General features: G+C 36.3%; 1 protein-coding gene across 3 annotated transcripts; it reads right to left on the bottom strand.

Annotated features, from left to right (window-relative positions):
* Positions 1–589: 589 nt before the first annotated feature.
* On the bottom strand, positions 590–26,903 carry klhl14 (kelch-like family member 14). Of its 3 annotated transcripts, none has more exons than XM_017718308.2 (9): positions 26,510–26,903; positions 24,815–25,715; positions 21,923–22,044; positions 8,668–8,757; positions 8,471–8,549; positions 8,172–8,362; positions 5,767–5,925; positions 2,738–2,895; positions 590–1,580 (listed from the first exon to the last, which is right to left on the bottom strand). In XM_017718308.2, exons 2-9 carry the CDS (start codon positions 25,690–25,692, stop codon positions 1,440–1,442), a joined length of 1,818 nt encoding a protein of 605 aa, XP_017573797.1. In that variant the 5' UTR covers positions 25,693–25,715; positions 26,510–26,903; the 3' UTR covers positions 590–1,439. The 3 variants fall into 3 exon arrangements, with proteins under 3 accessions (XP_017573797.1, XP_037392642.1, XP_037392643.1); XM_037536745.1 differs by lacking the exon at positions 26,510–26,903 and adding an exon at positions 26,201–26,386; XM_037536746.1 differs by lacking the exon at positions 26,510–26,903 and having other exon boundaries at positions 8,668–8,694; positions 24,815–26,190.
* Between the last annotated feature and the right edge of the window lie 884 nt (positions 26,904–27,787).

The following is a 27,787-nucleotide window of genomic DNA, read 5'->3' as shown; positions in this document are numbered from 1 at the left end:
AATGTTCCACTGCAAGCGCTTATTTACAAGGACAAAAATTAACACAAACATATAGTACAGTACTGTGCAAAACTTTTAGGCACCTGAGAAAATTACAATGAACAAGCTGTTTATCAGGGAAGCAGATATTACTACAGGTATTATTCGCTCTGAAAACACTAATATTGGAGTAAATACAAATAACATGATTTGGCTAATCATAAGGTGAAATGAAGTGTGCTGCTAGTGGATTTGAACAAATCCATGCAATGACTGGGAGTGTTCAGGAAAAATCTGGAACCAAATTTTATTCTTTAAACTAGCTCACGTCAACCTTTTTCCAAAATAAGTAAATCTTGTTACTTTTTACTGTATTTATATTTTATTTGCTTCTATTCTAATAATATATGACATTTTTACTGCCAAAAACACACTTATCACGAAAATAATTGTGCTTAGGTGCCTAAGATTTTTCGCACAGTACTACATATATGTTTATATGTTTATTTATATATATATATATATATATATATATATATATATATATATATATATATATATATATATATATATATATAAAATAAAATGATCAAATTGAACAATAGGTAAGAGTGCTGAATGGGTCAGAAAGATTAATCAATTTTGTACTGGACCAATTATTAACAATATTTCATGATGATTATTTTCTGGCACACAGGAAATAATTTACCTTATCGTAGAAATAGGCACTGTTAAACATTAACAGGTAATATCTTAAACAAAGCAAATGCACCCACCATAAAATAAGGTTCTTACTTCAGGCCATGCATATACAGCACATGGCTCAGTAAACATTTTGATTGTTCATCCATTTTAGTCCTCATTATTGGTTTGTATTATTCTGAGAGGATCTTTATTTTGACTGCTTCCTCGTCTCCCCTCTGTACAAATGATGTACCATATAGAACGGCTACGATATTTAACAAGCAGAAATGTGGTAAACAGGATTCTACTCTACAGTGTACACGGAATAATGGTTTGGAATTAAATACAATCCTTTTGTTGGTTCTTTCCAGGACATAAACACATTTCGATCAAACATTGCATCACCTCTGAATAATGCTTTGCACAAAATACAAAGTACAAATGGAAGCTATATCAGTTCAGTTGAAGAGTATGCGTGCTATATCAAGTTAAGCCAAAACATTTACAATAAAAAAAACAGATTAATGGTGAACATTTCAATGTCAACACAGAAGAGCAACAAATACATCAAATCAAATAATACGTATTTTTAAAACTTTAAAGTATTAAAGAAAGAAAGTGCTCTTGTCAGACTTGTAAAAAAATAATTTGTACACCTCCTATCCAATCAAGGGCATTACTTATAGACAGTCTCTCATACGTTGTGTTTATCGATGGACCTTCTATCCATCCTAAGGGCTTGCTTGATCTCTGAATGTGCTTTTAGCCACGCTCTGTCATTTGTTAAATGGCAGGCAAGCTGGCAGTATGACAGTAGCACATGCTGGTCCAGCTAAAGGCTCTGCCACTTCCCCTTCCAACTCAGTCCATGTGCCCTTCTCTGGACTGTAGCAGATGGTGGATGACTTGTACGCCCCCTGCACAGAAAATAGTTCAGATAAATTCTTTAACAGTCATTTTAATTTAATCAGTTGACAAGGCAGACTTACATGAGTTGCCAGCTTTACTCATTGATCTTTTTATTTATTTAATTTTATTTTATTTAACTTTTAGTCAAAACAGCTATTAAGTTATTTTCACTGTACAGACCAAAGCATATTTAACAGAAAACTGTTTCAACAACTAAATAAAATGTCAAAGGTTTCAGTATTTTGTACGCTTTTCCTTTATTATAGCTTCCATTCTTGTTTTCAGTTTTTTAAAGATGTCTGCAGTGATATTTCTCCACACTTCTTTGGTTCAAGTCTCAGCAGTTGGTTGCTTTACTGCGTCTCACAATCTAACTAATCCCAAATAAATTCAATGATGTCGAGGTATGGACTCGGAGGTGGCCAGTCTGGACTATCTCAGTTTGATTTATAATGTCTCTTCTTTTCCTTTTCCAATACATTTTTACTGACAGCTACACATCCTTTCAGACCCAAAGTGCTAAAGTTATCTGTTCACAGCTGTGAATTCTTCCAGATGTGAAGGTAGAATAGAACTTGACTTTCTCCACTTTCTCTTCTACTGGCATCTTACTGGTATTTTAATAGTGTATAATGGCTGTTTTGGCAGGAATTGAGTAAGTGAAGGTTATTCACTGGTTTTTGTGCAGTACTATATGGGCTTTTTCAGTTTACTGACTGTAGCCCATCTGTTTTACAATTCATCAGCCACTGACCAGGTATTTTGGTTGTGGACCTGTCTGTAGTGACATTGGTATGGTAGTGGCATGACAGTATGTGTGATGCTGGAAGTTGTCATTGTTGGGTTGATAACAGTCCACCAACCCAAAATATACAGCCAGCAATTATTCTAATTTTAATAACAGACCACTGCTGAAGGACTAGAGGATGACTAACATGAAATGTACATGCAATGAAAGGAGTGATAATGTCCAACTGTACACCAGCAAGGTAGGTGTACCTAGTAAAGCATATAATATTCAACTATAACAAATCATTTTTTATAACAATCTTCTATAATACCACAGGGTACTTCCAGAAATACGGGAAAGTAATCCTACTTGGTTAAGTATTTTACACAGTACATTATTCTTATTCTTGTGAATGAAAAAGTTGGAAATATTCACCATGCTCCAACTATAGCCTCCAACAAGGAAAATGCTGTCATCCAAAACAGCACAACCAGGGCCACTGCGCCCCTCTAGAATGGGCGTCTGGAGGATGTTCCACTGATCTGCTTTAGGGTCGTAGCATTCCACCAACATCACATCCAAATGAGAGAATCCTAAAAAGAGGGGAGATAAATATAATCACATGTATAGCGTATCACTGGCTTGAAATGCACTAGACTGTATGAAATGAAGACTGATGATGTGTTAGTGAATGTCCCATTACCAGAAAAAAACATTCAATATGTCTCTTAAATAAATAAAAATAAATCAGAGCAATACTGCTGATATACCCATACATTTTCTAGTTCTACTTTAATTGTTCTATTACTAGGTGATACCAGGCAATTGTCTGGGATTTCACATCATCAAATGAACCATGTCAAATATAAAATGACTTTATGAATCCCAGGCATTAGACTGAAGCTGTGTGTTCTGGACAAGTCCCATGCTAATTTTTATAGAAGCAGAAACCAAATCTTAACCTCAAATGCTGATGTCATGGCACTGCAAATGCCATTATTTCTTCAGCAAGTTATGAAAGATGTTCTAGTAAAACCTGACATGACAAGACGTGAGTCAGCTTTGATGGCCCACTGGCCAATAGTACTGATTGACTGATTGTATTCCTTCATGCAGAGTAGTAGCTTGTTATTTGAGCTTTTTGGGTGTGGACTAAATGGTCTTATGTGAAGTGCATCAATTAAAAATCAATATAGCAAATTTAAAAACTTTAGCTTCTGGAGAAAAAATGGCTTGATATCAGTACTGGCCAACACTACTCAGTATCAGCAAAGAAAATGTGGTATTGTGCCATCTGTAGTTGAAGCTGACTCCTGGAATATGTCCAAACAATAAATATGGGCTGGAAAATAATAACAATATACACTGCTTTTTAATTCTAAAAGATTTTATAGAAAAAACATAAGACTACATTAAATTATAAAATATGTAATTAAATACATAAAAACACTATCGGGCAACAAAGTGCATATAAATATGTATGTATATCAGGATCTAACTATTAGAGTTACCATCATGCTGATTGTCACCTATTGACTGCAAACTTACACAGAAGGCAAATTTTTACTGATGATTTAGTTAGATAATTCAGTTTAATCTGGTAATCACTCCACACTAAGGTTCCATCACTGCATATGAACAACGTCAGATATTCCAGAAGAGTGTTGGCGGGTGTTTGTATAAATCAAGACAATCGTGATTCTACAATGGCAAATAGTTTTGGCCAAAATAATGAATGCAGATGGGTCTTTAACCTTGTCAGATCAAGGTGTTTTTAACATACTGCAAAAGTAAGGGTACACGCACACATACTCAAATTCTTCTTCTTTTTTTAATTGTAAATTCTAGGGAATGCATCATTTCACATCAAACTACTACATTTTGAAAAAGCAGTTTTCCTACTGCAGACCTAACCTTGTGATGTACTTCAAAATGCCACTGGGTGGCAGTCATGTTCAGGACTGTATAGAACTTAAAAAGTGGATGACTAGAAGATAAAGTGAATATACAGTTTATTAGAACACTGGCAAATTAGCATCCCCCATTTAATTTTTTTAAACTTTTTTTTTTACAGAATCCAGATCTCAAAATGAACCACAGCTGTTATGATACACAATGTGCCATAACACCTTTAAGCATAGCAGCACAACACTGGTGTGCTGAAACAAGCACAGCTAAACCTGAATATTAGGATTATTCATGATCTGAGCATATCACATTTATACATCTCTCACACAACAATGTGCTGCAAAAGAGAACACGTTGTGAAGTCAAGATTTGATTCTATTTTATGTGCTAAAATGTCTTGAATCTAAAGAGCTCTTATGATATACTATATAGATTTATTTGGTTCAGGTATGTAAAAGTTCTTAAATCAAACTTTTTCAATGGTTTTCAATGTTTCAGTACTGCTTGAAATTATTAAATGCTTAGTTTTTATCTCTTAGTATTCATCATATGATTGGCCCTTATTGGCCTTACAACAGAAAAGTTTGACAAATTTGGACATATTAAGCTCTTATGAAGGCATTTCTAATGAACAGACTGAAAAATGTTTCTATACCCTAGGTCCAGTTTCCAAAAACAGTACATCTCAGAAACTGTGCAGAGATTTTACTTGAAAAACCTTGTGGCATGCAACTCAGCAGCATAGCCAACATCAAGAAAGTAATGCAAGTTCAAATAAATAGATCTGCTAAGAGTCACATTTCCCAGAATTATTACACGTTTATAATACAGCTAGGGGACAGAGGGAAAGCCAAACGAGTACATATGTGTAGCACTTACATTATGTGTCCAAAGACCCCCTCATCCAGTGTTTTTTCTAAGATCAAGGATATTAATAGGGAGATTCCCCCCTCAACCCTTTGATGGAGCAACAGCCTCTGCTCTACTGAAGAGGCTTTACACTAGATGTTAAAATACTTCTGTAAGGATTTGATTGCATTGTGCCATAAGAGCATTAGTTGGGTGATTAATTTCGGATCACAAGTGCTCCTGTAACTTCATCACTCTAAAGAACACAATTTCACTGTGCTCTCTGGTATTTCTGTACCCCACTATTCAATTCATAGCATTGGGCATGGTGATCTTAGGCTCATGTGTGGTTGCTGGCAATGGTTTTTGAAATGTGTGCGCAATTTACCATTTGTCAGCAATGAGTGTAGTTAAATTCACTAGTTAGAAGGAATGTCTGGATAGTTTGGCTGCATTTGGACATATAGTATGTAAACATAGAAATATAGGCTAAAGAATTCTGTAGTGTATTATATTAGATCTATATCTGTAACCTTGGGGTATTTGATGAACTGTCTTGAAACTTAATATAATTTGCATAGGGATGATATGGGTTGTCTTTTCCTTTATTCAGAATTCTACTGAACAGTAGTAATATGGAGTTATTTTTAAACGAGTAAAATTTTCTGTCACCTACAGTATGTTTCATATGAGCTTGAGTTTTATACCTTTTAAGTGATTTCCACCAATAGCATAGAGGCGATCATTCATTCCAGCAAGGGCATGTATGGCACGTTTAGTGTTCATGTCCTGTTTCCTGGCCCACACATCCATCACTGGGTCATAGCAGTACAGCCAGGACACGTACTCCCCATTGTGGACTCCACCTATAACATAACATATACAATATAGTGTCTATACAGAATGGTCATTATTTGTTCTTTTTACATTTACACTCACTCTGAACCATCTCTCCCTCTCCCTCTCTCTTTCTCTCGCTCTCTCTCTCTCTCTCTCTCTCTCTATACATATGTGTGTGTGTATGTGTGTGTGCATATATCTCCAAGGTCTTATTGTTTTTAGACAATTAACAAAGGAAAATAAGAAAACACCCCACCTATACCACACCACCACACCATAAAAAGTAATTCAATTAATTTGTCTTTTTAGAGATGAAGAGAGCTAAGAGAGTAGCAAAAACTACCACCCTTTTGGTAGACTTATGTATGCAAAACCCCTGTGAAGTTACACCAAACATTGCCACTATAGGAGATGGCATTGTTAACCTTTTGAAAACACCTGAGACAAAAGCAAAAAATTACTGCCATAAGATGTTCATTTTGAGCAGGATGACTGGTTCTATTTTAGACCTATCACACACAGGGTCAACATCTGGAATGAATTTAGCCAAAATAACCTTGAACCAGTGTAAATGATGTACAATTTTACATTTTATGCCATATCTCAGTTGATATTTTTGTATTGAGCTTCTCCTCCCACTGTTGTTTCAATAAAGCTAGAGGATTGTATAAATTAAGCAGAGTATGCCACATCAAAGCATTTCTTAGTCTGTATGCTAATTGTAAATATAGTAGAACTGTAAGAAACTAAAGAAATGTAAATATCAAATATGAGAAATATCAAAATGAGAAATAAGAAAGTGTCATCAATAAACAGGTCTTTAACTACACTGACTCCTCTCTCAACCCAGCTTTTGAAGGTACTAACCACATTACTAATCAAGGGGGTAAACATGTTATTTTTCATTATCGGGCTTTATATAGAAAACTCATTAAGTGAAAAGGCCCTCCTAAGCTGTGAAAGAATGATTTCAGGAATAAATAGATCAAGGTTCAGACAGAGACAGCCATGCAGTGTGCGTGAGTTATGGCTACAGGGAGCATTTTCTAGTGACAATCATTTGGGAATAAGCTGATCATTTGAGATATTATTCCAATACAGCAAAGCCCTAATGTTAGAAGCCCATAACTAATATTGAAAATTGGGCAAGGATAATCCACCATGATGACAATGTCTTTGGAGTGTATCTTAACATATTCAAGGATTTTTGTTCCTCCAGAGAAAACCAGATGTTAATTTGTATAAATTAATAAAAAAATGATTTCATCAAAAAGATAGGGAGACATTGAGATAAGCACAGAAATCTGTGCAGTGCATTAATTTTAATGGTGTTAACTCTGCCACCCAATTATAATGGAAGTCTTAAGACATGATATAAGGGGGCAAAGTTGGCTTGGTAAAGGGTTTTAAATGTATGTGTAAGTCAGACCCTTAGGTATTTAAACTGTGTTTATTTTACAGTTGAATGAATTATAGGTAATCGTCTGGGAAGCTGCATTTATAGGCACAAGCTCACTTTTTTCCTAGGTTAGTTTTATAACCATATATTATACTGAAAACCTCCATTAGATTAAGCAATTTTGGCTGACTAGCAAGGGGATCTGGCAGGTATAAGAGCATTTTGTCATGTTCTCAGCAGGGGCTAGTTCCCCAGGAAATTTCTTTAAAAATTCACTTGGGAACCCATTTGGTCCTGGGCTTCAACACGAAGGCAAACTCTTCAACAGAAAATTGGTTATCAAGATATTTAATTTAAGAATTTAAGAATATAGAATCATCTTTTATTTGAGACATGCATCGAGCAGCATGATACTCACGGTCACTCATAAAGGGAAGAAATTTCTTGTCTAAAAAGATAAACTATACATGTTTGTAAACCTGTGAAAGGAGAGTAGCACCCTGAATGTGTATTGACACAAACGTTTGGCCATGCATACGTCAATATCAAAATACACAATGAAAAATGAAAAATGTTAGACCTAGGAATGCATCCTGTGTATTTTGCTGAGCAAAAAGTGTGAAATACGTTGTTTAATATTGAATTTCAGCTGATCATGCCAAACACACAAGCTACTCTACTGCCAAGCTCACTAGTGCCCTGCATTCATGAAGTAGTGCCCACTTCAAAGAATAATTGTATATTCATTTACACCTAAAGTTTTGTGATTCGTAAGCTGTGATGCCTACTCTATATCAGAAAGACATCTGTTTACAAAAAAGAGCTGGTCTCCTAATAATTTAATTTTAATTTAGGAATTCTGAATTGCCCCACCTGAGATGTAGATTTTGCCATTATGGACAGCCCCGGCGTGTGCTGCAAGTGGCTGGGGAAGGGATGAAACGTAATTCCACTCATTAGTCTCCAGGTTATAGGCCTCCACGCTGGAGAGATAGCCTGTCTCGTTCCTGCCCCCAATTACATAGAGGTGTTTATCGAGGCAACAGGCAAAGAAACTTGCCCTTCTGAAATAAGAACAATCAGATAGACCACAGATTAAAAGCAGGTTTTGTGTATTTTATCTTTTTTTGTTGTTGTTGCATAAACAAACATAAAAAAGCATGTCACCATACCTCTCCTGCATTGGAGGGAGCTGTATCCAGCTGTTGAATCTTGGGTCATATCGACTGACAAAATTAGTGCTGTGTTTACCTGCACAGAAATAATCAGAACAATTTTCATATATTGATATCTCTTTTCAACAACTTATTATTATTATTGCTTAATCTATTTACTGACTGATGCACTGTTTGATTTATAATTAATTTACCATTTGGATTCCACTGGTCCTCTCCACCTAGCAGCAGAAGAAAGTTCTCAACTTCTACTACACAGTGATGGGCACTGTTATAAGGCATTACTGTAAAACAAAATTGATAACAACTGTTATTTTACTTTATTAAATATTATAAAATCAGTCTAAATTAATTATTCTAATGAATAACATATTTATTGATCTAACATATTTTATTCATATGCCATTTTCTTTATGTTAAAGCACAGCATTGTTGCAAATGGTGAATCTTCATCAGAAATTCTTTTTAGCCTAGAATTAGACTTAATGTAGTGATGCTGTCAGATGAAGAAGGATAAATAAGCTAATTAATATTTAACCTTGTCAGATTATGATTGACAATGTGTTTCTTATAAAAGGTATCTTAATATAAAGTCATATTTTTGCAGTATTACTATTTTATATTTTTATATTTCCATATCATGCAACCCTATTTGAAAGTAATGACTGCATCATGTGTTTAATGCAGGATGAAATAGGCAGCCAATATAACTGATTGAGAATAAGTGTGATGTGTGCTGATTATTATTAATATTAATTAATATTAATAGGGTTAAACGTTCGTTTTTACTTTCAAATCACTGATACATTCTATTAGTGAAAGTCTGAAGCTGTGCTGTACATATGTGTATCCACTGCATAACAATGCCATTTACATTTGCAAACAAGGGCATGGATGATGAACAGGAGACTGATCAACTGAGTCTCAAACTGATCAACAACACCCTGCTGCCCTACAAAATTAATAGCTAATAACATATCATCGCTGTCAGAACAAAATCTTGTATCTCTACACAAGTAACTTGATAGGAAGCAAAATCCTATCTTTTAATGTAAGTTATTGTAAGAAGATTTTATTCCGTCTCTTTGGACCATTTTTATTGATATGGTGAATTTTAGCTGGTATTTAAATTATGTAAAAAAAATGAAAAACAGCAAACATGGAGATACAAGGCTTTGATCCAACAATGACAATATAATGAGGTCCAAAAGTCTGAGACCACATTAATAATCTGTTTTCATTTAACTTAACGTTCATTTAAATAAACTTAAATAAACAACAGGAAATTTTAGAAAAAATGAAGTAAACAAAGTTAAGACTAGTAAAATGTTACAAGAGTAAAATTCTGTACTATTTGTATGGAAAAACTCAGTCTATTTTAATTAGCACTAGTACTAATATTTCACTTACACAATTATTTAGATTTATATGTAGCTTTGCTGAAACAAATGTATTTCCAGAACTGCATATTTTTGCTATATTTGATTGTGCATTAATGGTGTTAAAATAATAATTAAAATGTAATTTATCTTATGCATTTGCACTGGTCAATTATGTATTTGAAATTGCACTCAAATGGATCACCATGCTAATAGATGGCTAAAGTCAAATGTAAAAAGGAACCCTCTTCACATGCAGACCACTTTGCAATTACACATTCTCACATACTGCACACATTCTGCAGCAAAATGGTTTTGAAAACTTCATTCAACCTGATTACATTTTCATTTTCATAGATTTCCCAACCTGTCAATCATCCTCTCAAGGAAGGGCCAGCAGCATGTTCTGCAGGAAAGGCTTTATCTAAAAATATGACGGGCAATTGTACTTTAGAAGATGGGGCAATAGAGAGCAATGTATCCACTTGTGATACTTACTATGTCTTCATACATGAGCTATGAAGAATCTTTAATCAAAAATCAGATTTTTCCAACATTAAGCTGGGCATATACACTAAATGACTTTTAAAATTGTAGGTTAACAGATGAGAGCACCACAGTCTTTAACAGAATTTCTTGTTATTTTCTCGGGAGGACCCACATACTAGACAAGCCAAAGAGAAGCTAGAGCACACATAAGGAGTTTAAAAAGCATTCCAAGTCCCAAATTTCACTGGTAACCAGATTTCATGACACAAAAAAAGCTAAACTTGACCACGCCTCTTTGTGCTTTTGCGCACTTTTGATTGGCATTCGCCCTTTTCAGTAAGCCAGATCAATCGTTTCAACTTACCAATAAGAGTCCACCCTTTTGGCTACCAAACAGCTGTTTATTCAACAGCACTGTCTCTTTTTTGTATTTGCCAAGTTAACAATATTATCTAGCCTAGCATTTGATTTTCAATAAGACCTATGTCTACTTTCCCATTACCAATAATTGCATTATGCTTTTTATAAAACAAAAAAGTTAGATTTTGATAAGTAGTTTAACTGTATGAATTTTGAGAAGCAGGACTCACAAGACAAGAAGAGACAAGCTCTCTAACTGCCTATTCCCTGAAACACTCCTTCAGTTTTGCTGCTGACCATTTTACACTACAGGACTCGTGGACATTTCAAATTCCAGGGTGTTTTCACACCTGGAAGTCCAGACCAAGGTCTGAACCAAGGTTCATGTTTTTGTTTCATTGTATACATGTGATCTGGTAAGTTCTGGTTTCATTTTTGCAATTTAGCAAGCGTACAAAAGACCTTTGCATGACAAACATACCGTCACTATGGGCTACATACATAACACTGACTGGTTTGCACAGCTTAGAGTGGAATAGAAATTTTGAATAGTTCAGTTTATCAAACAGACTAATACACCAGAAAACATGGCTATATGCTCGATTAAACACTTTCTTATTGGAGCATGTGTAAAGACAGCGTGCATCACCAGTGGATATCCTGCTCTGCTTCACCTCATCTGCTTACATAAAATAGGTACTGTTTCAGGTAAAGCCTTTTCCACTGAGAAAGCGGTTGGCCCTGTCCTGATGGGATAATTGACTGGTCAGGGAGTCTTTGAAAATAAAAATGTAATTGGGTAAATGCATGTAAATGCAAAAGGTATGTATAAAGCATCTAAATCTTTATGTGAATGAAATATTAATATTAGTGTAAGACCTAGCAAATTAAAAAGATAAAAAATAAATTAGATTTTTAAGCACAATACTAAATACAAAAATAAAATAATAATATTTATGCTTTTAAAATTTTACATGCTTTACAGTGCTTTACAGACAGGAGATTAAGCTTAACAGTAATAGAATAAATTACAAGTATCAGTTTAAAAACATATCATGACACAGATGAAATTAAAATTATGAATACCAAAAGATGCAGAATTTTAATTAAACACTAAGTTAAAGAGATACATTTTTAAATGTTTCTTAGAAGTGTGCACTGAGCTTGACTGTCTAATAAAAGATAGAACTGAGTTACCCAGTGAAACTGAAAGAGGCCTCTTCATGTTTTCTGTATTTTATAGACTGTAATATAAACAGACAGACATTCTGTGATGTAAGCAAGTGATTTAGGTAATTTAGAGCCTTAAAAACTAATAATAAAACTTTAAAATTTATCCTGAAAGACAGAGCCAGTGCAATTCATTCAATTAATTTTTCTTGTTAGGATCCATGCTGTCGCATTTTGTAGATAATGTATTTTCTTGGAAAGCCTAATAAGCACTGAACTTTACAAGGTTGGATTTTAACAACATGTCTCAAAGGATAAAAAGCTAGTTTAGTGACTGCATTTACTTGCGGGATAAAACAGAGCTTAGAGTTTAAGTTTACACCCAGAGTCTAAGATTACACACATTTATTTAATTGAACTTAAACTTTTTGATGTTCATTTTTGTTAGTATTTATTAATAAATAAGCAAAAAATAAAATAAAATAACAATAAAAATAAATATTTGACACAGCTGTTAAGCCTGTCAACAGAGTTTTGGTTATCAGAAGAAATGTTTCATTTTTTTTATTGTAACGAGACAGAAAGGGCCAGACGCTCGCGGTAAAAACCAAAAGATGAGGCTTTAATATCCAAGGGTTTGACAAGAATAATGGTCAGTAAACAGGCGTGGGTCAGATCCAAAACTGCAAAAAGGTACAAAATGGTAACCATAACCAGAGGGCAAAGACAAAAGGAAAAAAAAAACAGAAATCCAGAAAAACAGTCCAAACACACAAAAACATAGGAGAAACGTGCAGTAGTTCTACAACAGAAGCAATACCTCGTAATCTGGCTAAGCTAAAGCCCAGGCTTTAAACTAAACTAAACAAGTCATGTGACATGGAACACAGGTGAACAGACTTAGTATTCAGGAGACTGTGAGTGCTGATTGGAGCGCGAGGGAAGGTCAGGGGTCATGTGAGTCAGGTGATCTCTCAGAGGATTCTGGGTGTCAGAGGAGTCTGAGTGTGCCTCAGAGCCAGAGCTATGTGTAACATTGATGAATGATTTTCCAGTGGAAACCAAGAACTTTCTATTCATTAAAGCAACATTATAAAAACATTTTACCTAAAAATAAGAACTTCAAAATCAATTTGATAGTACACCAACCTACAATAGGGAAAATTACATCTCTGTCATTGTCACTTTGAGGCCAGAACTCCTGCTATAGCGCTATGTAACTTTGGAGGAGTGGGTACAAAACCTCCCAGGAGAGCTGCGTAACTCTTTATGGCACCATGTTACACATCGACAACTATGGCCCTTCTGCTAGCTATAAGAAGAAGCTAGCTCCCAGCATTGACATCATGCCAGAGGTGGCAAAGAGATAGAAGAAGACACTGTTGGAGGAAGCGAAGAAAAGAAAAAGAGAGAATGACTGAGGAAGACACAGAGAAAGTGTAAATATTTACTGGTTTTTACTCATTGGTGAGACCTAACAAAGATTAAAGGATGCAAGACAGTCTTGCACCTAATGTGAACACAACAAAAATCAGACAGCAGAGTGTATTGCATTATTACAATTGTATTATTGTATTGTATTATTACTGGCAGACTGCCAGTATTATTTATAAAAGACTGCGACGGAGGCTGTAAACTTATTGGTGTCATCCCTGCCTCATGGAGTTTTGTAGTTTTTGCGGATGCTAAAAGTCATCTAACCTCAGTCTCATTTCCAGCTGGCATCCAGTCTGGTCAGTCTTTGTTAACCTCAAACCAAATAAGCCTTAAAAGTTACAGCTCGATTTACTGAAACTGTAGGGGGAACGCGAAGAGCAGAAAAGATCACATAATGCTGCTCTGAATATGATTTACATCATTCTAAACTGTGCCTAGGAGGCCTACCCAGTATTCAAAACTGGATTGAATTTTTGTATCAAAAGCTGCACTAAGGTCCTACAAAGCTTTTGTGCATCCGCAATAATTCTGAGGTCATTGAGAATACAAACCAATACCGTCTCAGTACTATGGTTAGAATGAAAACCTGATTGAAATGTCTCGTATAACTTGTGATATTGGATAGACATTTAATTGCTTGAAAACAACAAAGATTTTACTTAAAAAGGAAGTTCTGAAACTGTTATAAAATTATTTAGCATGAAAAAAGTGCATATGAGTAATACATTTTCATTCAAACTTAAGTATATTTATAATCTTTATTTTAATTTTGCTACTGACATACCTTTCTACATCACTATATAAATTTAAGCAAATCTGTGACACTAATCATGTTGAGGCCTTTGTATATACATTTTTAGTCTTATCTCTTCCACATCTTGTCCTACTCATCAGAGGCTTGTGGAGTCCATGCCAGCTCAAGTGCATGCTGTCACTAAAGCAAGGACATTTGAAAGACTAAGAAATTCTGAAATTCACGGTAAAATTTCAATGATTTTACTTTTTATTCAGACTGTTATGCTGATAATAGAATTTTTAATGAAAACCTTTTACTAAATTAGAAAGGAATGCAACGTAGCTTTTTCACTGGTGGTCTCAGATTTTTTGGGTCTCACTGTACAAAACACACACACAAAAAAATATGTTGTGATACAAGTACTCCTGTGATATTTCATGCTCCAAGTGTAAAAGATCCTTAATGTCTGATACAGCATTTTATGCTTGTATTTGCCTGATACTGGGGCCAAATTCGTAAAATATTTAGTCATAACCCAGATGCCCTACTGTCACCATAATCAGTCTTATCTATAAAGTAATTGTCATAATATTTAGGACCACCTTAAGGCAGTCCTAGCAGGATAAGACCAGGATATATTCACAAACCCTCAGCAGAATGACATGTAGGGTACACTCCCACCAAAATCACTGAAACCAGTATTGACATCACCTGAAAATTCATCAAAGTCCATGAATGATATTTGAATTTAGCCTAGAAAAATTTTACTAATAGCAATAAGAAAAATGGGTGTAAGCAAAGCTTTTTTTTAAAAGAGCACAGTTAATGAAGCTCTTTGCCAAAGTCAGTGAATAATTAACATATTACAAGAAATTGTTGTAATACAATTTAAAATAAATAATAATATAAAATGAACAAACTTTTTCAATACACTTATCTGATTAATGGGATTTAAATGTACCAAGTCATTGCCATTTTTTTTTCTTTATTTACGCATTACTATGCAGTAACACAAGAAATCAGACATTAGCATTCACATACACTGACCATCCACTTCACTAAGTACACTTCCTTTATCAGCTCCACATACCATATAGGACAACTCTGTCGTTCTTCAATTACAGACTGTAGTCCGTCTGTTTCTGTGCATACTTTTTTAGCCCCCTTTGTTACCATGATCTTTAGTGGTCAGACACCAACTGGATCACCTCAGAGCACATATTATTTGGGTGGTGCATCATGGTAGATCATTCTCAGCACTGCAGTGACACTGACATGGTGGTAGTGTGTTAGTGTGTGTTTCATTTGTACAAGTGGATCAGTACTGCTACTGGAGTTTTTAAACTCCAAATTGTCCACTCTATTAGACACACATACAGCAGTGCTGAGAAGGATCCACCACCCAAATAATACCTGCTCTGTGCTGATCTTGCGGGGGTCTTTACCATTGAAGAACTGAGTAAAATTGGGCTAACAAAGTAGGAAGAAACAAATGGACTACAGCCTGTAACTGCAGACCTACAAAGGCTCCTATATGGTATGTGGAGCTGATAAAATGAACAATGAGTGCAGATACAAGGAGGTGGATGTAATGAAGTGGCCAGTCAGTGTATGCATACATATAAACTGCCAGACAGTGGGGGAGAAAGATCACTGGCTTACATTCAGACAACTGAGAAATAAATGTACCTCTGCAGTTAGAAAGACCAAATCAGATTATTATCTCTGCTTGATTACCAGCTCTACAAACACTCAAAACTTTGGGAAAATTGTAAAATCCCTTAAAAACAATTCTTCTAGCCTTCCAACCAGCATTACAGTTGAGGATCAGCTGATTCCTGATCAGAAGGAAATCTGTAGTTTTTTACATACATTTTGCTGCAGCTGGTCACATTTTTTAAAATACTGACTCAAACCTGCTGTTAGGTTAAACTAATATTAACTCTATTGTTACTAAGAGCCATGGTCTCTTCACACTCCAGCCCTTCTCTCCAATCATAATAGGTCAATCTCTTACTACAATTAATCCATGAAAAAATACTGGTGAACATGGGCTGGACCCTTACTTTCAGCATCTGGAAGCCCCAACAATTTTAGAATGCATAACACATATTTTTAATCTCTCTGTTTTATCATGCAGAATTCCCAGGATCTGGAAAATAGCTCCACTGCATAAAGGAAGGGAAGCAGCAGGCAACTACAGACCAATTTCTAGTAAACAGTCAACTTAAATAATTTCTATATGAAAATTCTGTCCTGATTAATTATCAATCTGGCTTTAGAGAAAGACACAGCACCATCTCTGCTACCACATCATCTGGTTTTAGATGATCTCTGTATAGACAGGAAGAAGCATTGTGCTGCCATTTTTATTGATTTATCAAAGGCTTTTGATATAGTTGATGACACTCTTCTTTTAAGGAACTTCCAAAGAATGGCTTTGATACAAATGCACTAAAACTGACCTAAATTTAGACAACAATGCGTAGCACTGAGTAATTACAAATCAGATTTTTTATTATATCCAAAGGAGTACCAAAAGGTTCAATTTAAGGCCCAGTTTTATTCTCTCCCTCTCTCTCTCTCTCTCTCTCTCTCTCTCTATATATATATATATATATATATATATATATATATATATATATATATTAATGCCTCTGCTTCTTCAGACTGCAAAGTACACCTGTATGCAGACGACACGGTTTTATACTGTTCCGCTGACTCTGTTTATGCTGCAATAAGAAAACTACAATGTTCATTTAATGCCCTACAGACACAAACTGGTTTTAAATGCTAAGAAAAATAAGTTCATGCTATTTTCCTGATCTATTAATACTGATTTTCATTCTGCAAATATCACTACCCTGACAGGATCTAACATTGAATGAGTCACAGAGTATAAATACCTTGGCATATGATGGGATGATAAACTCACTTTTAAATCCCATATTAATAAATTGGTTGGCAAATGTAGACAGAAGCTTTGTTATCTATATATTGAAATAAATCCTGTTTCCCCATGTATGCAAGAAAAAGAAATGTTGAGGCAACTTTACAATCTGTCATGGACTATGGTGATGTAATTTACAAACAAGCATCTGCCAGTTCTCTCAAACCTCAAAAAGTAGTTTAATCTTTTTTGCCCCAAAACACCAGATCCAACTCATAAAGGGCCTGAAAAGTACCTGTGAATTTGGACACAATTTTTGTAATGGGGTAAATGGAGCTGCTGTGGCACTATTTATATGGGTTATTATTTATTACGTCACCAAATAGGTCATTATTAAATTAGTCATTATTATTAGGACCCAAGCAATATTGATACTGTTTTTAATGGGCAAAAAAATCACACACACACACACACACACACACACACACACACACACACACAGAATCTGAGACGCATATCCTCCTGAGTTGTGGGCGGTACTGGAGTCTATCCCAGAGCTCATCGGGTGGAAGAGGAAACACCCTAGACAGGCCGGCAGTCCATCACAGGACAGACACACAGACATATACATTCACACACATCTACAGCTATGGGCAATTTAGCATCTCCAATTCAGCTGGCAGCATATTTTGACAGCAGGAACTCACATTCCTAACTAATACGAATATTTTGTCAATATATTGTAGACAATTTGAATGGTATAGTATAAAAAACATATTAATGAAAAAAGTTTTATATGTTATGTTATTTTCATGCTAAAGGATAGGTTTGAATAAATTTTAGGTTATTCCAACGATGGTGATGAAATTTAATCAGATGTATGTTTAAAAAAATCTTTAAAAATACTGATGCAATATTGCAAAAGAGGGTCACTGTGTGTTCAGTCAAATGTTAGTAGATTAAGAACTACTATGTGATCTTTACATTTTTCAGCAGTGTTGTCCTACTGTCCCACCTTCTTTCACAGTTCATGCTGTAGATTTAGAGCAATGTTGGACTGTGTAGCTGATGTGCTCTGTCTCTATCTCTTCTAACTTTGTCTCTCTACTGCTAAAGTGACCCCCCCATTGGAATAGAGAGAAATGGTCTTGGGGTGGCAGTCATAATGAACACGATCATGTTCACTCAATAAATCTCTGGCCCGTGCCTCTGCTGCGTAAATCAGTCGTACGTTAAGAGCCACCTGTCTGTCTCTATCATTCATTTCCACTGTCACCCCTCTGCTGCCTGATGGATCGCAGTTGCTGTAAAATTAGACAGCCTTGAATCTCACTCCTTTCCCATTGGCCACTTGCACGAAATCAAATGTCAGTCTTCTACTGGAACATCAAAGCACAGCTTCAGAGGAAAGCTTGGGAGTGGCAGGATAATACAACTTTATCTTACAGGAGTCAAGAAGGTGAAGTCTAGGCCAGCAGAATCTCTTTCAATCACTCTTTCACTTACATAGCTGTGACTGATGGAGATCGTTACACAGCCAAAATAGTTGAAAAAAATCACAGATAGCATTCCATCTACTGACTATATTCTAACTGGAGTACTGTAATAAACTCATTACAGTATGTTCACTGTATGTTCATCACTGTATATTCACAGTATGTTCACTGTGTGAACATATTGTAATGGTGCAGAAGAATGTGATGATTGGCAAGTTTGAAGATGGGGTCTGGATTATAGAGTGGTCGTGTCCTGTTTGGAAAGGTAAAGCTATGAAGAACTGTTCAGTCCCATTGCAGGAATTAAAATTGTACAGAATGTATTAAATAAAATTTCCCTTCAAAAGCCTAGGCCAACCCCTGAAAAATAACCCCACAGCATTATCCTTCCTCAACCAAACTTTACAGTTGGCACAATGCAGTCAGGTAGGCAATGTTCTCCTGGCATTCACCAAACCCATTCTCACCCATCAGACTACCAGACACAAAAGTATGATTCATCACTCCACAGAACGCATTTCCACTGTTGCAGTGGAATCACTGTCTAGTGGCAACATGCTTTACACCACTCCCTTCCCACAAACTGCCCCCATTCTACTGGCAGTGTTTGTTTATTGAGACTGCAAGGCAATGTGCTTAACTTTATCTACTTGTTAGCAATGGTTGTGGCTCAATAATTAGGAGGTGTGTCCCAATACTTTTGTCTATATAGTGTATATTTTTTTAAAGTGTCCATAAAAAAACCTACTGCTCTATTGCTGCAATAACAAAATGTTATATCCTCCTGCCCTGATATTATTTTCTAATGCTTAGAAATACTTATTTTGCAGCCTTTGCTAGAAGAAGAAAGAACATTTAAACCACGCATAAAACCAAACAACCTATCTGTATGACATGTTGTGCTGTCAAAAACAGTGATGTATTCCTTTTTACCAGAAACTACAAGAGCCAAATTTTTTCCTGTAGAAAAAGTGCTGCGTACAGCAGGTTATGCTCTGACATCTTGATGCTTGAATCAATGATTCACAAAGTAGACAAATCTTAGCATCATTCTGACTAGCTGTCTGGAGAGTATATAATAAAACACTTGTTGTTCATTATTCAAATAACATACTGTTCTGTACTGTAGTATACAGTACTGTTATGTACTGTAACACCACAACATCCACTGATACAAACTCTGTAAATAATATAACATATGCCTTATAGGCTACAAGTGAGGAACAACTCAAGTCAGTCAATTTCCTTAGACTATTTAAATTCGCTGTATATAATCTCAACTAAGAGAATGCAACCTTTGAGTGTTTTCAAATACACTCAATGCAATCAACATATACATTTAGACTTGCATATTTTTTATACATTTGTGTTAAATTAGTGCACTATTTTCAATTAACTTCCCATCTATGTTGTATCCAAAATATAGACAGCATTTCACTGCTAATTTGCAATAATTAGTACTTTAGTACCTAAAATGTATCATATTCAAGTGTTACCAAAAATAGAATAGAAATTAAAATGACTGTTCAGGTAACCTCTGTTCATATTGTGGTAGACTGCAATATGAGCACACTAGATGGCACTCACTCCATTATGTAAAAGGATGATAAATCTCAAATGCTACAATCATTGTGTCAGTTGCAAATAGTGCTCATGGAGGTCTTAATCAAGCATGTTCCTTCGTTTGGTTGTGGATCATTCCAAAGTTCTGATTGAATGTTAATAACCTGCACACCCAAACGCCATCAGCAGGCTGCTCATGTGTTAGGAGGATGATTCTGCAGTTTGGACATTCCGATCAGTCATGGACCATTTGATACTCAAAGCTTGTGCATGAAGCAAAGGAAATTCACCCCATGACCTTTAGAATGTAACTTATATTGATGTAAATGTAGCTCAATAATGAATGCCAATGTATGCTGGCAATAACTTGAACAGTGCATATGGAGGTATTTTGCAAGTATGTACCTGTCATTGCACCAAAAAATGCATCTTTATTCAGGCTCCTCTGCTTGTTCATTTGCTTATCACATTCCAAAAATTCTACAAAACCTAAGAAGGTATGAATTAACTGTTCAGTCTATTTATTTAGATGTCAAAAACAGACTTGCATTTGATTTCTCTATGTATTTATCCTCTTGTATGAGTAAATATTATCTCAAACTATTATGGTAGTCAACAAACAAGAAACCCAGCTTGTCAGCAAGTGATGACAAGCTAGATAGAGAATTATAAAACAGAATTAATATTCTTTAATGCACACAATGTGTGAAGATGGGAATTTCACTGGAAGGCTTTATTACAGCATTATGCGATGGAGCCAATAACTACACAACAACCACGTTTGAATTTTAAGCAATCAGTTAAGAGTTAAGTGTTATGTCCTTAACTTGTGTCTTCACTTTACATCAAGAATGTCATGATGATTTTTACTTGAAAGAGTTATACAACTGACAGAGGACAGTGTACAATCAGTAACCAACTGTATTTTAAACCCAGCCTAATGCTGGTTAACATTTAGGCAAAAATGGCAATAGTTAAACAACAAGACCTGTAACAAATATGTCTCTTGTTGCAAAAAAAAAGACATTTCTAAAAACAATCTGAGGCACAAAACACGAAAAATATTGTATTATAAAAGTATTATATACAAAAGTCAAACATCACCTTTTATTTATTTATTTTCTGGTCAAAATAGCAAGTATGCAAGAGGAAAAAAGCAGAAAACATATATCTAACAGAAACTTAAACAGAAGCCTCAACTAAATATCACATCATTTTTTTCAATAGCTAGTGTGTCAATACTTTGCCTTTATTATAGCTTTAATTCTTTTCAGATGCTTTACATGCTTTCAGTTTTCAGAAACTAGCATGGATATTTTACCACACAGTTTAAATAAATGAAATAAATAAAGAATGGTCTCTGACTTTTGCACTTTTGTATTAAATATCTGTTTTTATTGCCTATTTTGTAGATTGGAAACAAATTTGGACAGGTGTTTGTTAACTTTGACAGAGATTCTATAATGCCACATTTTAACATTTGAAGCTATACTTTGTACTACCAACATTAACTTACTTACTGTACTATATAATTACAGTACAACTGCATCTGTTGTCTGAGCTCAAGAACATTTTTTGCTCTAATATAGCCCTAATAAGGCAGATCAGTATGAATATGTGCAAGATCAATATGTGTGTGATCATCTGATGATAAGTCCTCACTAGATCATTAGATTAAAATTAATGCTAGCAGACTTCTACAAAAGGAAAAAAGCAAGGGAATCCAGACATGGAGCTCCACAATGGTGTGAAGACAGTCACGCTCTGATTAAAAAGTTACATTAAAAGTGATAGTGATACATCATTACCTCGAGCATCTAAGGAGCAGAAATTTCTATTTTACTTTGGGATGAATCTGTGGTAAGACATAACTTCGAGCAGCTAAGATCCTTCCGGAAAAAAAGAACAGTGAAAGATTAGGGCACTCACTTGTAAGGATCTTCCATGTCTTCTTTTCATCATCGTAATACTGTACTAGATTACTGGGAAGACGGTCAGGTCCAGGAGGCAGACCTCCAACCAAGAGTAGCATTTTTTTGTTGGAACGAATCCTGAAATATTAAAAAATTAGAAGGAGATGAGAGTAAGAAATAAAATAATCCATACACCAAGAACATGAATGTACAGTGGAACTGATAAACATGTTTTATTCTATCAACTCTGCTTAAAACTGTTACAGTTTTCTGGCATTAGAGGCTTTTGATATAACCAACTGAGACCTCATTTGTGTCAATTAGCAGAACTAGAAGGGTTGTACATTGCACATGGTTAAAAAAGCTAATTAGCTAATACTAAGCTAGTTTATTAGTAATCACCGTAAACCTTTTCCTACAATTTTACCTGTTTAACTAAGTTTAACTTTACCTGTATCTTAACTTGAGTTATAAACCTATTTCTCAGCCTTTCACTATTCCTGTCTCTAATCATAAATGTAGTATATTGAGTTTGGTCAAATTACTTTCACTAGATCTATAATATATAACTGCAATATGCGTACAAAATTAAACATTACAGCCTTTTATAGAAATACTGCTTTAGCCTTAAAACAGACCATGTATTTATGTCTGTTTGCTTTAGGTCTGTCAGACCAAATGCATTTATGATTTAGTAATGTATGCAAATTAAGAGTTCAAAATAATAACAGTAACATGTTCTGGTAGATGTATGGTTACCAAGGTCTAGAGGTTTACCAAACATCACCACAACAGTTACACATTTATCTCATTTTAACAGAATAAGATTAGGTTAGAATAGATTAGAATTGGTGCAGATTAATGCAAACAATTAAGATGAAACTTCTCAAGGATTCTTGTTTCATAGACCATCTATCATTTATAAACTATCAAGAATAATTCAAAACCTTGCTAAAGCCATCCAAATACATCCAAGTAAAGCCATGTTAGCATGTTTCATAACACCCTGCAAAATAAATGGAAAACATAATAATGAATAATTACAAATGAATGTTTTTCAAATCAAATGCCATGCCCAAGATTAAGAATTTAAGATGATTATAAGTTCTAAATGAAGACACACTGTAAATAATTGTACACATAACAAAAATTATTGGTACAAGTTCAGTTAAATAGTCATAGTGGTTACTGAGTAACCAGTGCTGGAGCTTTGCATGTTTGCCTATAACTTAAACCTGTAAGTCAACTTGCCATCTGGCACTCTAACCAGACAGAAAACTGTGTTAGTTATTACAAGCAAAGTGCTAAACTGCTTAAATGTTTGTTATAATTAGTAAACGATGGCATTAGAAAGCAGTTTCAGGTTTCAGGCCAAAACACCGTTGTTGACTCAATAGTTTGAATCCCAAACAAGCAGTCAGAACTTCAGACCAATACCCAGCTATGGTGGCAGGTGCAAATGAATGGTGGGTTTACCATCCTGCAGGTAAAGCTGTGGCTGTATGTTCTGCATTGTTGTTGATCGAGCAAAGAAGCAATGTTGTATTATACCTTGCTTAGTCTTGTTCAGGAGTAGGTAGCACAATGACTACAAAGATACTGGCTACTTTATTGTTTTTGTGTCAATCATAAATCCTTAAAGTGCATATATGTTTTCACAAAAATTGATTAAACTACAATAACCAGAATATGTTACTGTCATGTCAACTGACTTGTATTGATCAGATATGAATATAAAGTTTTGTTTGATGTCATATCAAGCAAGGTAGCATTTAGCTTACTTCTCTGAGTTTAACATGGTTTTGAAGACTGAAATGAGCAGTTTTGCTGTTATAAGCATTATATCAATACAAGGTAACTGAAGTAATCCAAAAACAAATGATTATTATACCATTTATGACAAGTACCTGTGTAAACTATGGCAACTTTTAGCTTCTTACAATATCTGTCCATTAATGATTGGTGCACCGTTACCATCAATACATTGCTTAAACAGTATACCACTGCTTTTGGAACTCCAAAAACATAACTATACAGAAGGAAAACATTTTCTAAACAATCAATATAAGTTCATAGAAAGATTTTATTCTAAGCCATTTTGGACAGTTTTTATTGGTCAGTTTGTCATGCAATTTTGGCACAACGTAAATGAAAGCTGGTACAAAAACAAAAAATCAAAACAGAGAGACAAAGTTTTATTCTGACATTGAAGTTATGAAAAACAAGCAGATTTACTTTACTGAACTTTCCGCACTCAGTCTTAAATCCCTCTTCGCAAATTTACCTTGTGCTGCTATTACCACCTTCTGACATGTACTTTATCGATTTGATAAATAGTGACTTGGCAACAACATGCAGATTATACTGTGTACATTATATTATACTATGTGATGTTTTAAAATGATTTAATTTAGATTCCTGATCTCATTTACCAACAAATCATAGTAAGAAGCACAGCATGACACATAACAAAGCAACACAAGTTTGTGTGTGTGAATGTCCAGAACACAGAAAACATTGTATTCTATCTAACTGCTCTGACATGCAATCATCCTTTGAGTCCACTGTATGTCAATTTATCTGTGTAGGAATTACAAATGATTTTAATATGAATAAAGTCTGTGACTCAAACGAAACTACTTCCCAACTGTACCAAACACAAGCAAAGCACTGACAAGAATGCTACAGCTACAAGAATGAAACAGCTACAAAAGTTATTCTCTCGATATATGAGACCAAATTCATATTGTTAATGCTGAGGCTGAAGATTTAAGTGATATGACACATGCAGGTATGTACACGCTTTTCTACAACCTTATAAATAAGCACCGTGACCTTTTCAAACAGGTAATCGATACATACTGTTTCTAACTGATGTAAAGCATGTGAGTGTGCGTAAAGCACCTACCTGCTGGCTGTAGTCTGTCTGCAGTGCTGTCTGAAGGGCATCAGGTGGTAGTTCATGGCGTCCAGCAGGAGCTTCTGACACACGGGGTCGCTCCTCATGAAGTCCACAGACTGCACCCTCTCCACCAGCTCCGGGGCCGGGATGAGGGCGAAGCGAAGCCGCTTCATCAGATCCGGGGCGTAGTGCATTCTCGTCTCGCGGTCGTGCTCTAGCCACAGGACAGACATCTGAAAGAGAGCCAGCTCCGACTCCACAGGGGGCGGCAGGGCGTCCAGCATGGCACACATCTCCTCGAAGTTCAGCAGGAGCACGTCCTCCACTAGGTACTTGTTGGCGAGCTTTTTGGTCTCGTCCAGCCCGTGCAAGGCAGCGATCTTGCAGATCTGCTTGTAGTTCTGCACAGAGATCTGGTCGTTCAGGAACTGCACACTGAGCTTGGTGATCTGGGGGATGTTGAGGATCTTGCTGACGGATAGTACCTCCTCCACCGTGTCCAGAGACAGGGTCACGTTAGCGGTGTACAGGTACTCCAGAACCAGCCGCAAGCCGATGGAGGAGCAGCCCTGCAGCACCAGGTTGTTGATGGAGCGCGGGCTGGGCAGGAGCTTGTCGTCCGGAGAGGAGGAGGGGGTGCCGCTGCTGCCCTGGTCCTTGCCGCTGCCGAGCCCCTCGCTGTTCAGCATGTGTGTGGAGAAGAGAGACCTGAAGTACTGCGAGCAGGAGGCGAGCACCGCTTTGTGGCAGTGGAATTGCTGTCCCTGAGCCGTCAGAGTCACATCGCAGAACAGCTGCTTCCTCCACAGCAGGTTCAGCCCATGCAGCAGTGTGTCGCTGTGAGTCGGGTCAAACGTGGAGGTCCGGTCACCCGATCTGGACATGACTTTGGAGCTGCTCACGCCTCCTACAAGTAAACAATGCCGGAGCCATTGGTCCACTTACACAGCAAGTCTCAGATTCTGAATAAAACAACAGTCCCTCTTGTTCAACCGTTGTCGGACTTAAGTTTTAATGACTGCAACAGCCGAGCTCCTTTAAAAAGACACTGTGTATCTCACTGTGCGGTGGCTATTTGTAATTTGCATTGTACGGATGTAATAAGATTAAAGTCCACTTATGTGCTATGGTCTTTGTGTTTCCTTCATTCAGTCATTCGTGACTAGCTCATCTCAAATGGACCCTGTGGGCTGAAGCGCATTGTCAAAACAAACTAGCCACATAGCATACTGCAGCAACTTCTCGTTGGCGCTGAGGCAAACCAGCTCACGGCAAATCTATTTACATGTACACAGACTAGCGATAACATTCAGGCTACTATGTGAACCCATCGTACTGCTATCTTGCCACACACCCCGCTAACAGAGGTATTTACGCCTTTGAGATACGTACGCAGACCGATACAAAAGCAATTAGTTCATCTCCGGCGACCATCACAAAAAAAGCGCCTCTCCGTTGACGACGCGAGTTTCAAGGAAATATCCGATAAGGTAACCCCCCCCACCCGCGCTATTCGACGGACACCGGCTCGCCGTCGTGTCGACACGTTCGTAAGAGGACAAATATATCACACAAACCGACGTGCCGCGGCTAAACTTGACACCTTCTACCACTTTCGCCGTCGCCACATTCTAAGTACAAGCGCCTGGCACGGCTAAACGACGTTAGCAGCCAGCCCTCACAACACAAGGCAAAACTTACCTGACTTGAGAGAAAAGAAAGTAGCTTCGGCTCCTTAATGTTTTCACAGGACTTTCCTTTGTTCTCCTTGGTTAAATAAATCCTTTCCTTTTTATTAAAAAAAGTCTACAGTCGATGTTCGAAAACAGTCATTGAATCCAACTCATGCAGTCTTATTTCGCGTTATTTGTTGTCGTTGCTCATTTGTTCTTCGGAATTAACAAGAAGTGTGTGAGTCTGAGAGGGAGCTGTGCTTTCTGCAAGAGAAGAAGAAGAAGAAATATACGTGTGACAAATTATGCTACCAAGAAACAACACATCATTATCCTTGGGCCTGGGGCTCAGTGAGTCGTAACGAGAGTAATAGGAAATCCACGGTTGGGGAGAGAAACGGTCGTGCATGGCCGGTGGAGAGAGACCATGCAGGGGTATGGATGCTGGAGAGACTGGCAAAATTATGGCTCAAGGCTATTGTAAAAACTGTCGAGCGTAAATGACTGCGATTTCAAACATCTATGGAAAAAAGAAAAGAGGGGAGAAAAAAGGGGGCGAGAGAAAAAGCGAGTCTTTCCCTCGCCGTTATAGAGAGAACCGTCAAGTTTTAGTGCGCATTGCTAATTAGTCAATTTCTCTGTGCCTTCACAGCCCGACGACTTCGCTGCTGAGCTGAAACTGCTAATTTCTGGGACCAGCCTTTTTTTGGCTGAGAACGGGATGGATGAATGGCTTGTCTCGCACAAATGACAAAAAGCCCCTGCCTTAATCTCCATCGCCAAAATAACCCACCCCATCTTATTCTTTTTTGCTAGTCCTTCAAAAGAAGCTACTTGAGGGGAAACTTTAGTCCTGCATCAGCATCAAGCAAAAATGAAATACAGAAGAAAGAACTGTAGGTTGAAACAGTTTGTTACAGTCTGCATGTCTCTTTCATGATCAGGACATGTAATGTAATTAGTAAATCTAGTCTCCACAAGCACTGACTGAGTGACAAACAAAAATATACAGCTTGTGCATCATGTTCAGAAAATGTATTTTTACTTGTTGGTTGTCATAGATAGTGAGGTCTTGTAGCTGATAACATATTGAGATATTTTAATTGGGAGAATTCCACTATGTGGTATGTCCCCTTTGATATACTTGTATATCATCATCGTCATCATTATCATCATCGTCATCATTATTATTATTGTTATTATTATTATATGCTTTTGCCTTTTTTTCTTTTACTAAAAGCAGCATCAATTTCTTTATCCCAAAGTCACCTAATCACATGACCACTGATTCATTTTCAGTTCACAA

Source organism: Pygocentrus nattereri, chromosome 3 (genome assembly GCF_015220715.1).
Source record: "Pygocentrus nattereri isolate fPygNat1 chromosome 3, fPygNat1.pri, whole genome shotgun sequence".
NCBI classification, from domain to species: domain Eukaryota; kingdom Metazoa; phylum Chordata; class Actinopteri; order Characiformes; family Serrasalmidae; genus Pygocentrus; species Pygocentrus nattereri.
The sequence above is the reverse complement of the archived record's forward strand: the minus strand, read 5'-3'. Positions and strand labels throughout refer to the sequence as shown.